The sequence below is a fragment of the Seriola dumerili genome, unplaced genomic scaffold, assembly GCF_002260705.1.
Source record: "Seriola dumerili isolate Sdu_G_001 unplaced genomic scaffold, Sdu_1.0 BDQW01000190.1, whole genome shotgun sequence".
Taxonomy (NCBI): domain Eukaryota; kingdom Metazoa; phylum Chordata; class Actinopteri; order Carangiformes; family Carangidae; genus Seriola; species Seriola dumerili.
In genome coordinates this window covers 124,666-137,432 of record NW_019174445.1, presented here as the reverse complement: position 1 = coordinate 137,432, position 12,767 = coordinate 124,666, and the positions used below count along the sequence as shown (strand labels likewise).

Here is a 12,767-nt window from a genome sequence, read left to right as displayed (position 1 = left end):
AAGCTCTGACTTTGGGTGTAAAATGCACCTCTTTCACTTTTCACCAGCGCCCCTCATCAGAAAATTATTTGACGCCTCCGTCGGCTTTTTTTTTTTTTTTTCCCTCTAATCTGCAGACACACCACATTTAGCGGAGTGATCCGTCGCTCATGTGTGAAGCTTTCCAAATGAAAACTCGCCGTGGAGCCAAGCTATTGTCTCTTGCTTACTCTCGGTAGCAGAGTGTGCGCTGTCCAACCTTAAGGCCTCCATTTTTTTTTTACCCATCATCAGCCAAGCCCTCCAAACTGACACATGCACACTGGCTCCCTGTCAATTTCATGTAATATTTTCATTGACACGTAAAGCTATAAATTCATGGTGGCGGGCTGCGATCAAAGGATTGTTTTCCTCTCTCTTCTGATCAAGTCAGGTTATATCAGCCCAGCCGCCGCCGCCGCTACAGAGAATCATAGGTGCAAAATCGAGTCCTTGTTTTAATGAAGTCATGCTGGAGCTAGTGCGTGAGAGGAAGAGACTGAAGCAGACACCTCTCTGTGATGTTCACATTTCATATCTGCCTCTGCCCAGGAGCTTGCCATTTTTGAATTATTAAGCAGAGGGCTCTTTCTTCTCTTCGCCTCTTTCTTTTCATTTTCTTTTTTTCTCTCTTTCTCCATTCTCTACATTTTCTCTCTCTCTCTCGTTCTCTCTCAAACTCTTCCCATTTATGCTCTTCTTTTTCTCACTCCTCCATGTCAGTTCAACCAGCTCTGGCTTTGGCAGAAGCAGTGGCTCTCACTGAGATGCAAATGGCATCCTTTGAAGGGGCGCATTGGGAACGTCAATTAATCCAGCCGTTTACTCGCCTGAGTAAAAAAAAAAAAAAAGAAAGGCTGTGCAACCATTGTTCGTAGGCTGTTTCATCTTTATTGTGCTACAGGGCCGTGTTTTTTTTTTTTTTTATCCGCTGTCCTCATGCCACCGGATTCGGCGGACTCTTCAAAGAATCAGGATATATCAGGATAGGCACAAAGGCGAGGAAATGACATAGGAAGCTGAGGAAGCAGAGGTGTCACAGGAGCAGGGTTGTATTGCATATTCCATCATGTCCCTTCTCCTCCCCAAACCCCTTCTAACACGAAACCTTCAGTTCACCATGTAGCTCTACTCTTAACTGACCTCCCTGTCACCTATGCCCTTTCCAGCCCCAGACCTTTCTCCAACCTCTGCTTTATATTCCTCCGACTCCGCGACCCCCCCACCCCCCCACCCCCCTGCTGCGTTCAGCCCTCTAACTTTGCTCTCTGTCTCTTGGGTGGTCGGTCTTCAGATCTCAACGTCCGGAGCCCGTGTTTGGATAAGGTGTGCGACCACGGGGCGGTGTGCGTGGTCAAAAACAACGAGCCGGTGTGCGAGTGCCCCGAGGCCTGCCCGCAGACGTCCGACCCCGTGTGCGGGTCCGACGGCCACAGCTACGGCAGCCCCTGCGAGATGCGAGCGATGGGCTGCGCCCTGCAGAGGGCCATCCACATCCAGCACAAAGGACCCTGCGGTGAGTATCTGCACAACAATAGAACTGAAGTATGCCGGCGCCCCATTCATGAATTACCGGTGAGCGTCACGTTCATACATTATGCAGTCACATTACACCATACAGTCGCTTACAGTACAGTCATGAAATCTCTGTGAAACAGCGTGAGTCGTAGCTCACAGGTAGGAAAAGATGGAGACCTTGTGGAATATAATTTAGCTCATATTAATTAAAACTGCCACATTACCCGTAGGAAAAATTATAATCCACAGACATTAACAACTAACATAGAGAACATGGAGTTGTGTGAACCCCTGGGGCTTCCCATTTTTAATCCAACAAAGCCAAAACAATATTTAACGCACCTTCAGGCCTCTTAAGGAATTTCCTGATCTCTCATTCATCATTCCTCCCTCCTGCTCTTCGTCAGCCATTCTGCACAAACGCCGAGGTTCTCGATCGCTTGTTCTGACCTTTAAGTGAAGATGCACTTCTCTCACAGAGAAAGGAGAGCGCAGAGCATTTCTTTTCTGTAATTGGCTACATGAGTCACTTGGCTTTGTCTTGCCGTGTCGGAGTATCAGCTAGTTATTAGTACACCAACGACAGCAGAGCTTCAAGTGGTAAAAATATATTCAGACCCACTGTGCAGGCACACAGCCACCCGGACTGATTTTTACAGCTTGGTAAACCCACTTAGTGAATACTCTTGATGGCTTAATGCCATCTTGCAAGGCCAGTTTTCCCATGAACTCTAATTGGTGATTGAGGGTACTTCCTTTTCTATAATCAAGCCATTCGCTTTTCACACACACACACACTGGGCAGGAGTACAGCAGTTATTGGCCCCTTGGCCCGAGTCTCAGTTACCATTCACTCAGTTTTACTGCGATAGATTTTTATCTGCATATTTTCAAGACCGTGACAATGAAAATGAGTTGGCGTCTGCGGCGCTGTATTTGTGCATGAGCTGAGCAGTTAGCAAAATGATCAATACAAGTGAATTAGTCTCACTTTGCTGGTATGAAATTGTACTCTAAAGTGTGCAAACAGTTTATGGCTGGAGTTTGTTTGTACAGGCTAGTCTGACTGTTTTGTAAAATGAACGGTGGTTTGAGTTTCTTGTTGTGCGCAGTAGATGGTAGGTGTAGTTGTTGGAGAGGTCCTGTGTGGACTCTTTCCTCTCTGCCTGCCCGTGTATTGCATCTGTCATCTTTCCCTCCCAGCCTTCTCTAAATTGAAATCCAGCGCGGGAGGATGTATGCCAACAGGAAATGGAGCGAGAGCGTGTTTAGTCGGTGGGCAGGCGGGCAGACTCAATTTGGTGCGCCGCACTGCAGGTAGATGGCAGGTTTGTCGGCTCAGGGTCCTTGTGCGGTAATGAATAGTCTTTATTTTAAAAAGCGAGAGGCAGAGCGAGCTGGCGGAGTGGAGGGCCCTGTCTGTAATCCAGCGCTATGGATGGTTCTTGGCTCCCAGAGGAACAGGCCTGCGTCAGCGCAATGGTGCCATAAAAATGCTGAGGCATTGGCTTGCCAGGCGCGAGCCAGCCGAGGAATGATGGCGATGATAATGTGGGTTATTTCTGGGCTGTTTGCACAGCTTTACTGGACTTTATTCAGCACCATAACAACTGACTGACTTAAGCTATTATCTCACCTAATTATCGCAGGCTATTCCCACCACCAATATACTAAGCATGTTTATAGAGCAGAAAAGGAGGGAGAGGAGAAGAGCATATGCTGCTTTCAGGTGGTGTTGGAAGTGTTGGAATTAAAAGCTGAAGGCACGAGCAATGAAAGAAAGTGGTTATGAATAAAGAGGGAAATCTCTGTGACACCCAGGTGCTTGAGTAACCCAACCATTAAATAGCATTGTTACATATCTAGATTTATACCTTTTTTTTTTTTTTTTCAATAGGACTCTAATCATATGCCACATTTTATTATCTATTCACATCTGTTTTTATGTGTATTACTTTTGATTCAGGCTCAGAAGCAGGAGCTTAGTGGAGGCAGGTGAGGGCAGCCGTAGTTTAAAGGGTGAGAGAGGTGCCACAATAGGGAAAATAACCGCATGTGTGCTTAACTGTGAGTGTCTGTGTGTGTGTGTGTGTGTGTGTGTGTGTGTGTGTGTGTGTGTGTGCGTGTGTGTGGTTCACTCCAGCCTCTCATGGGCCTCAGCTATAATTTCATTTCCTCCCCTCTGGGCTGGAAAAATAGTGGTTATCTATATGACTCAGGTGCAACCCAATAGCGATATGAGTGACATTTGTTATTATTCCCAGATTTTTTTTTCCTCCCCCCTGCGTTTGAATGGTGGGTAACCTTGTACTGCGGAGCGGGAGAGGGGGCGCTCAGTTAATAGACCCCCCGGCTGGATATCAGTTGCTTCGGAAAAAGGCCCATTCATACGGCTTTACCCAAACAGATGAGAGCAGAGACGCCGGAATCATTTGAGAAAAAGGAAATAACAAATTTTCCTTTTTTCTCCCACAGGTGTTGGAGATGATATACACAGTTGAGTAAGAAATATAGGTCACACCAGCAGCGTGAGAGTGGTCGGAGAGAGAGAGGCAGTGAAGAGAGGGCAGAGGGGAAAAAGGGGGGGGGCAATAAATGCAGGGAGGCAAGGAGATGGGGGTAAATAAGATGAGGAGGAGCAGAGAAAGTGGGAAGCAGAGTTTATAGTGTATTGGCCAGACAGGCATCGACGGGGGAGTTGTTATCATCCAGGCATGTTCACAAGCCTTCAAAACACAGACCAGCCTACTTCTTCCTGCTTAATCCTGAGGTAATACTCCGCCCAGACCCCCTCAGCCACAATTCAGAGTTTTCCCGGTGAGGATATCAACAAAACGCTGTAAAGCTGGAGGGCCTCCGATTTTTTTTATTTTTATTTTTTTCCCCCCTCTCCTCAATGACTCAATCGTTCATGCTTTCAAGGCCACTTTTTACACCAACCTGCCCACTATGCCTCACACTCATATCTAAAAGCCACAAATACCGCCACCAAACACAACAACCGAAGCCGTCACAGTGCAACACCCAACATCAGTGGCTCCCGGCGTTAGGTTCAGGTCCCCCTGAAGGAGACCTCGAGTAAATTCAACAGGTCCTCAGCAGAAAGAAAAAAGAGTTTGGTCTGATGTTTAGAGGAGTGACTTGTAGAAAGATGATATACTAAAAGGAGACTCCACAACATTACCCAAATACGTGAAGCAGTGACCTACAACGTTGTGTAATTACGTCTGATAGATGAAGGGATGACACTAAAATTTCCATGACTCACGAAATGTTCACGGTTAATGAAAGCAGCTCATGTGACGCAATAATATCTGCTTCTCAGCTGCTAATATTTTCAATTTAGATATGTAAATTCAAGACGACCCCAGTGTGCGTTAAATAAAATGAATATTGTGTTTCCTTTCAAAGCTTCATGCGGCTTAGAAATATAGATTTTCTCCCAAGGAGCAAAATGGTTTACCCCAACAACAGCATAAATTTAGCACGCCGCATTGCCAGACTCATGTCAGGCTTGTGATGAATGGTTGCGCAAATATCATCCCATCTCCACTGATCCGGGCTCCAGTGCTGGCTCAACGCTGGCCCAAGTGTTGTGTTGTATCGTGTGTTGCTGGTTCTCTGCCCACCTCCGCTGGCCCAAGACATATCCAATCTGGCAGCCGTTTATTGGGGCCGGAGGTAGGTCATGTTTGGTGCCAACTTTGAGCTGCTGTTGGTGATTACCTGGGTTGTCTTGCTATAATTTTATTTTATTTTTTATTTTACAATTTTTAGCTCACTCTTCAAGCTAAGTTTTCTTTTGGATACAGTTGGTATTAGATTTTATTGGAGCTGGCATGAAAAGCCCTTAAAATATCTCACTTTGATGCTGCACTCGCTGCGTTGGACTCTATATCTTCCTCGACCGGAGAGGTTCTCACATTGTTGGACGTGTAAGGCATGTGAATGAGGTGAAAGATCTCCGCCTCTAATGTTACAACACTGGCACTCACTTTTTTAACATCCTGCCTATGTGTCATAATGACTAGCCTGTCAGACGTTTCACCTTAAAGTCTCAAGTTTTATATGACGGTGAACTTGTCTGCCTTCAGAGAGAGAAGCACATGGAAACTCAAGATTAGCGAAGACAGACTCGGAGATGTCTGAATCGGAGATGACAGAAAGCGGAAGTCTTAATGTTGCCAGTAATGGCAATAATTCTCCCTCTTCTCCTGGCTTTGAAGTGAGGCTCCCCTCCTTCTCTGTCTGTTTGTGATGCATGTTGTCTGGAGGATCAGGCAGTGTGGAAGAGCCAGCTGCGAGGGGCAAGAGCTGATAAAGAGGCGAGGCTGCTATCAGGACACAGGCCCGATAAAGGACAACACTCACCACCACCACCGCTTCCCGATTTATAGCTGAACCACAGCAACCCTCATTTTAAAGACACTTCTGTTTTATATTTATTTATTTTGTCACAGAAAAGCTTCGCTAACATCTTTTTTTTATGGATCTGTCTTTGTGGAAGGAGCAAAAACTCTTGGCACAAATCACATTATTGTCTAAAATATCACTGGATGCTGTGGCTTTAAGATTTCTCCTTATTGGAACTAATTAGCCGAACCATGAATAGACCAAAAATACACATCAGTTTGGGGGAAATGTTGATCCTGCATGCTCCACCCATCTCATTTTTTTAAGGTATGAAATCATTCTGCTCACATACAATCCATTGCTTCTGCAGGCAATATTCTGTATGTTAAGTGCTGTAAAAGGCTGTTAATCCAAGAAGGGGGTGGATGCCAGCGCTAGATGGAGAGATGAATGAAATGAAAGACTCTAAGAGAGCAATAAACAAATTAATAATGCGGAAGGGTTCCAGGGGCCAGCCTCGCCTCTCTCAATTACTGCTAAATCAGCAGAGGTTATTAGCCTGCCTCTAATTGAATGTGATAGTGAGCTGTGCTAATGCAATCCTCCCGGTGTAATTGGTGTCAGAGGGAGAGGTGCATCCACTGTCTCTCGATGAGGCCTCGCGCTTGCCTTCTCATTTGTTTTCCTGCCCCCTCCCCTCCGTGTGACATTTGTCGCTACCCTGAACACCTCTGATCCCGCCTTGCTGTTTCTTGAGGGGGAGAAAAAAAAATGTTGCCCCCATAGACGCAGGCGAGTTCCTCAAGATGATCCAAGTGAAGTAAAGTAAAGACTGCAAAAGCTCCTCAAGCCTTTTTTGTGTCTCAGTGCAGTCTTTTGCAGAGAAAATGCAGATGTCATCTGCCATGATTCACTGTTGGAAGTGCTGTGGAAGATAGCTCAGTTTTAAGTCGATGTGAACAACCTACAAAGTGATAGATACAACAAGGAAAGTGGAACTTTTCTCACTCAATCCGGACTAGTTTCCCCAGAACCTGGTGCTCAGAAGCATCCTTAAAAGATAATGCTGGCACCATACCTCCTCAAAGGGATGGTGGTAGCCAGGTGATGAGCAGTACCTGGCTGTCACTAGATACAGCAATTGGCATTCAGGCCAAAGAGTTCAATTCTCATCTCATCAGACCAGCAAATCTTTTTCCTTCATGCTTTCAGCGTCCTTGAAGTGTCGTTTGGCAAACTCCAGCCGGGCTGTCGTGTGGCTTTTTCTCAGGAGTAGTTTCAGTTCTGACCACTCTCCCATAAAGTCCTGATTGATGGAGTGCTGCAGGGATGGTCGTCCTTCTGGCTCTTTTATTCCAACTCTTCTGTTTTTGCAGAGATTTTTCTGAAGCTCTTTGTGTTCAGTTGTGAAGTTTCAGCTCTAGAAAAAGTGGTTTTCCCACGATGCTTCTGGGAACTTTCAGCACTTTAGCATCTCCCCCCCCTCCACCCCCCAGATCTGTGCCTCGGAAGAATTCTATCTGTGGGGAAATTTCTGAATTTCATGGCTTGGTTTTTAGCTCCCACATGCATATGAACTGTGACAGCTTTTAATAGACAGGTGTATGCATTTCTAAAGTATTTCAAATCAATTGAATCTGCCTCCGGTGGACTCCAATAAAGTTTTACACCAATTCTACACTCTGTATGGAAACTTTGCATCTCTGCGGTTCTTGTGTCTGTGCTGCTGCGCTGCATCGTTAAGCACTACACCAACTGCCAAGGGCTAAATAAAGAAAAATACAAATACAACAATTTTTTACTATTTACTATTTCTATTATTTGATAGTTTTGTGGATGCTGCTATGAGTAGATTCATGATTAATGAATACTGAAAATGGCACATCTTTGTCTTTTTGCTGTAATAATATGTGTTGTTGATTAAATATTGACCACAAAAGTGCCTAAAGATTAGTGTCTTGGCTGTAGCGAAAGTGAGTATTTGCAGTAATAATATTCACAATGCAAAGTTAAGGTTGTGCAGTCGCACAAAGACTTTTATATCCATGTGAGAGAGGGCTCGTCAAAAGGTAAGATCTGTTTGAAATGCACTTTAGTACGTTCGCAGATCAATGACAAGCATTAATTTTGATCCGTTTTCAAGTCTGCCACACAGCAAAATATAAAAAGTGTAAAAGCAGGTATTTAAAAGGGTATTTATTATAGCTGACCTGCCTCCAGAGTCATGTAAAAAAAGCCTCAAACACACACACACACACACACACACACACATACACACATCAGCACACAAAGACTAAGCCTTCGCCTTTTTCTTTATCTCCATCTAGATGAGGCTTGTGCCAACTGCTCTTTCGGGGCAATCTGCGACGCCCAGAGCGGACAGTGTGTGTGTGCATCAGAGTGTGTGGAGACCCACCAGCCCGTGTGTGGCAGCGATGGCACCACGTACAACAGCGAGTGCGAGCTGCATGTGCGCGCCTGCAAAGAGCAGATGGACCTCCGAGTGGTCAGCCAAGGAGAGTGCAGTAAGTAATGCATACACAGTGTGTGTCCAACGCTTACATGGTGTCATACTTCCTGAATCTCAACAGCAAATGAATAATACGAAGGGTTCTCGGTGTAAGCTTGAATCCTGGTTGAGTTTAGACAAAGATGTGTGAAGCTCTGAATTCACTCCGGAAAGCAGAGCTCATGAGGAAAGTGATACAGCTGCAGGCGGGCTGGTCATAATCTAACAGACTTGTCAAAAAATGGAATTGCAGTTTACTCAGATGGGGAATCACCGAGGGAACATGTATATGTCAGTTTTAAGAAAGCGGGTATTTCACAAGAGGAAGTCGCATGAATCGCAGTTCAGACAGAAAAAAGGGGAATCTCGTTTAAATATCTTTCCCAGAGATGCATTCTGAATTCTGGTGTGAATGAAATCCATCAAAACGGCTCCATGAATGTTTCCCTTTACTGCATTGACCCGTCATGCGCTGACCGGTCCCTCTGCTGTTGTGTGTGTCTGTGTGTTACAGAAACATGCGGCAGTACTGTTTGTGCCTGGGGCGCCCGGTGTGTCCAGAATGAGTGCGAGTGCCCGCAGTGCTTCAACGAGGCCTTCTCCCCCGTGTGCGGCAGCGACGGCGCCACCTACGACAACAACTGCGAACTCCTCCTGTCCTCCTGCATACAGAAGGCGAGAATTGATGTGGCAAAGCTCGGCAGCTGTGATGAAGGTAGGAAATGGACTTTGAAATGGTGTAATTATATTAACCAATCGGCCATTGCAATGGTGTAATTATCTTTATCAAGTGACCTGTGATACGGTGTTCAGTCATCTGTGGATTCTCATAATGGTTGCATATGCCACCAGCAGCACGCCAACAGGCTAACACGGCACAAGATGAAGTGAAAGTCACACCGCACATCCCTGAAAAAAACCTGTTACAGGAACACAAATGACTTCTGGGTGATTAAGTTCAGGTCAGCTGTGCATTTTAGAAACGATAATCTTCATGCTTTGGCTGTCATGTTTGTTTGTTTATCAGTGCATCTCATACTCCATTTCTTCAGCCGCAGTAAATTCTCTATACGTAAGAAGCCCCCCTTCTTTTTTCATCCGCTTCTTATCAGCTGTGGCTGCTTTCTTTTTCTTTTGTTTAGTTTTTTGTTTTTATGGAACTCAACACTTCCCCCGTTGTTGTTCCAATAAATTAAAACTAATTAATTACAATTGGTCTTACTTTGGCATTCTTTAATCTTGTGTTAAGCCACTGTCAATGAAACCGAACCCCTTCACGTACAGATGTATTAAAAGATTTAAAATTTTCACATTTTCAAATTAGCTTTCCAGCAGCACATAAAGCACAAACACATTTTTAGATTTTTACATTTACATTTATCGCATTTATCCAAAGCTATTTACAAGTGAGGGACAACACTAAACCTTCAGTGCAGTGTGAGACCTTGGTGTAAGTACTAAGTACTGAATCTGTTCAATAAGGAGATGAGGTAAAGACACGCACAGTAAGAGGAGGTGCTCTTGGGAGAGATGAGTCTTCAAGAGAGTCTTAGAGATAGCAGGCTTTTAATGTGAAATATCTGCAGGAAGTGTTTCGTTTCATCGACATTAACATTGGAGAATAGCATAGCATTAAGTATTTAAGGTGTATTAGTGAATGAGAACAATATTTCTCAGCAGACCAGTGGGTATCACATGTGCATTCTGCAGAATTTACCATAAGAGTCTTGATAGCCTGAGTAATTTCACTTGGTTTTTATGAGGGGCTGTAGTCACGGCCATTGAATACCAGAGCTTATATTTGAGAATTTATGGTATATATTTTATCAAGCCCTTCTATCCAATTATGCTTAAGTGTGTGATCGATGGCTCTTAATGTGAGAATCCCTGATTTTTACGCCTGTAGCTCCGTCATTCCTCCACATTCAGAATAAATGAGATCTATTACACCGTGCAAATCATATCTTGATCAGCGGTGACGGACCGAAGCGGAGTATCACAGTCCCTCACTCGGCCCGTCTTGGGGACAACCCTGGAGGGAGGAACGTGCCAGCCTCCGGTTGTCATGCAGACGGCAGCGATGCCGTTCCCCCGTGGCTGGTGGGTCGTCACGGCGAACATAGTCATCCGCTGACAAGGTGTGAAGGGGAGCAGATTACACCTGCCAGCAGGAGCGATGGCTGAAGAGAGGAAGAGAGGGGGGTAGACGGAGGACAGAGCAAATAGAGATGAGAGGAATCCACTTCCATTTTGATTGCTAGCCAGGGGTGTTTCCTTCTTTTCATTTTTTCCTTTCTTTTTTTTTTTTTTTTTTTTCTGTCTACCATTGTCTATCACATTGGCCCGAGGCCTGTGAGCCGAATGGTCCCGCCAAAGCTTCTTGTGGTCGATTTAACATCATTTCATTGACTGAGACAAGTGACCTTTTTTTGTATGTGGAACATGAACAAACGTGAAACTGTATGCCCACGATGCAGACTTACTGTCACCACACACACACACACACACACACACACACATGCACACACACACACGCACACACACACACACACTCTGTCCTCATTGTCTTTTGCTTGTCTGGTATCAGGCAAAAAAACCGCTCTCTGCTCCCCACCCAAGGGCATTGCTTTGCTTGTGGTGCCTGATGGCTTAGTTTTTTCTATTTCATTCTCGCTCTCATACTGTGTCTGAACATCCTCCTTTTTTTTTTTTTTTTTTTTTTCCATCACTTGCTCATTTTGATTCAGAGAAAACCATCAGGCTTACACAATAGAATTTTTTCTCTCTTTTCTTTTTTCGCTCCCTGCCATCCCACCCACTCGTCTCTCTCCATTTTGCACTCTTCTCCATCAAAATTGTGCCTCTCAACAAAAGGGGCACCGATGCTTTCACAGATAGGGGTGGAGATGGGATTGTCTCAAATCGATAAATCTCACATTAGGGGCATCCACTAGTCCTGTCTTTATCTGCAGGCTCTGTCCCTAGTCCTTTCAGCCCCTTGAATCGGAACTGACCCTCCACAGGAAGTCTGGTGTGATTGTAAAACGATCAAAACCAAGTTGCTGTTTTTCCCCCCCTTGAAATATCTGTGTTTGGCTGCGGGATCCCTCTCTTCAGCTACATACCATAAAAAGGATTTGTTGTTGATATATTCACCCCCGACTAGACGAATGGGTGGTAGGTTTTGGCAAAATTAGGAGTATATATTGTCTAATACAGCACCCTGTCACAAAATGTAAGACCAAAGACTGTATTTTCTGTCTCTATTGTAGACAGCAGCAAAGCTGTACATCACCGCTGTGCACAACCCCCCACTCAATACTTCATATCTAAGATAAGCCAGGAGAGGAAGTGAACATGTGATTTATTCTCTTACGTAGACCTGACTTAAAAACCATCCTCATTAGTCTTGTGGGGGGGGGGGCACAGAGCATAAAAATGGAAGTTGTTTCCTCCCGCCTTTTATTTAGCAGTAATGAAAAATGACAGTGTTCCCACTGTTGGCCATACAGGGAAATTTGTCACCTGTTTAATTTCACACTCGGGTAGGCCTGGCCTCAGCTCCTTTTCTCGACACTGACAAAGTGGCAACTGAGAGCAGTGTATCACCTACGGGGGCCCAGGCCCTTTTTTTAATTGAATAGACATTTAATAAACAAGATTATGAGCGCAGGATCACACGGTGATGCACGGTCCGCTCCCTGCGCCGCACATCACACAGATCAGATAAAGAAAGCTCCAAAAAAAAAAGAAAGAAAAAAAAAAAAGCAAAGTGGGTGGCTGGGTGGGTCAAGAGCTCACTGGAGTGAAATCAGCGGATTTTTCCTTCATGGTCCATCCATCACAGGGGTTGTAACCTTCTGTTGAGGCAACAAAACTTCTCTCTCTCTCTCTCTCTCTCTCTCTCTCTCTCTCTTTGCCATCTCCAAACACCCCATCCCTTCTCCCCAGCGGGCGTGATGCTCTCTCCCTCTCTACCGTATGGGAACTTTATTTGGATAAACTGGCTGTCACATCCGTCAGGAGCAGGTCATACGAGGCTTGTGTCGATGGAGCGAAAACAAAAAAAAAAAGAAAAAAAAAAAGAGGCAGATCGCGCCTCGCCGCATCCTTCGGTAAACACCGTTGCCATTTCCAATCTCTCGCCATGTGGCACACGCCGCAGTGACGGAGGATTTGTTTTCAAATGATAAATGTCCAAGTTGACATTCACACAGGTGATGATATCAGAGGTACCGTAATAATATCTGTCGCGTCCTGGAGTCGCGGATGTTGATGTCCGGTTGACCAAACATCTTCAGGCTTCAATCCATTACACACATTATCCTCCACTATTTACACATATCCTCCTCTTCTCTTCTTCTCCCTT

General features: G+C 45.0%; 1 protein-coding gene across 1 annotated transcript in view; it reads left to right on the top strand.

Annotated features, from left to right (window-relative positions):
* agrn (agrin) overlaps positions 1–12,767 on the top strand; it is a 254,619-nt gene that overhangs the window by 186,915 nt on the left and 54,937 nt on the right. The window contains exons 8-10 of the mRNA XM_022753198.1: positions 1,313–1,534; positions 8,217–8,414; positions 8,913–9,113. Of these exons, the coding sequence (XP_022608919.1) occupies positions 1,313–1,534; positions 8,217–8,414; positions 8,913–9,113 (621 nt within the window). The remainder of the gene's footprint in view (positions 1–1,312; positions 1,535–8,216; positions 8,415–8,912; positions 9,114–12,767) is intronic.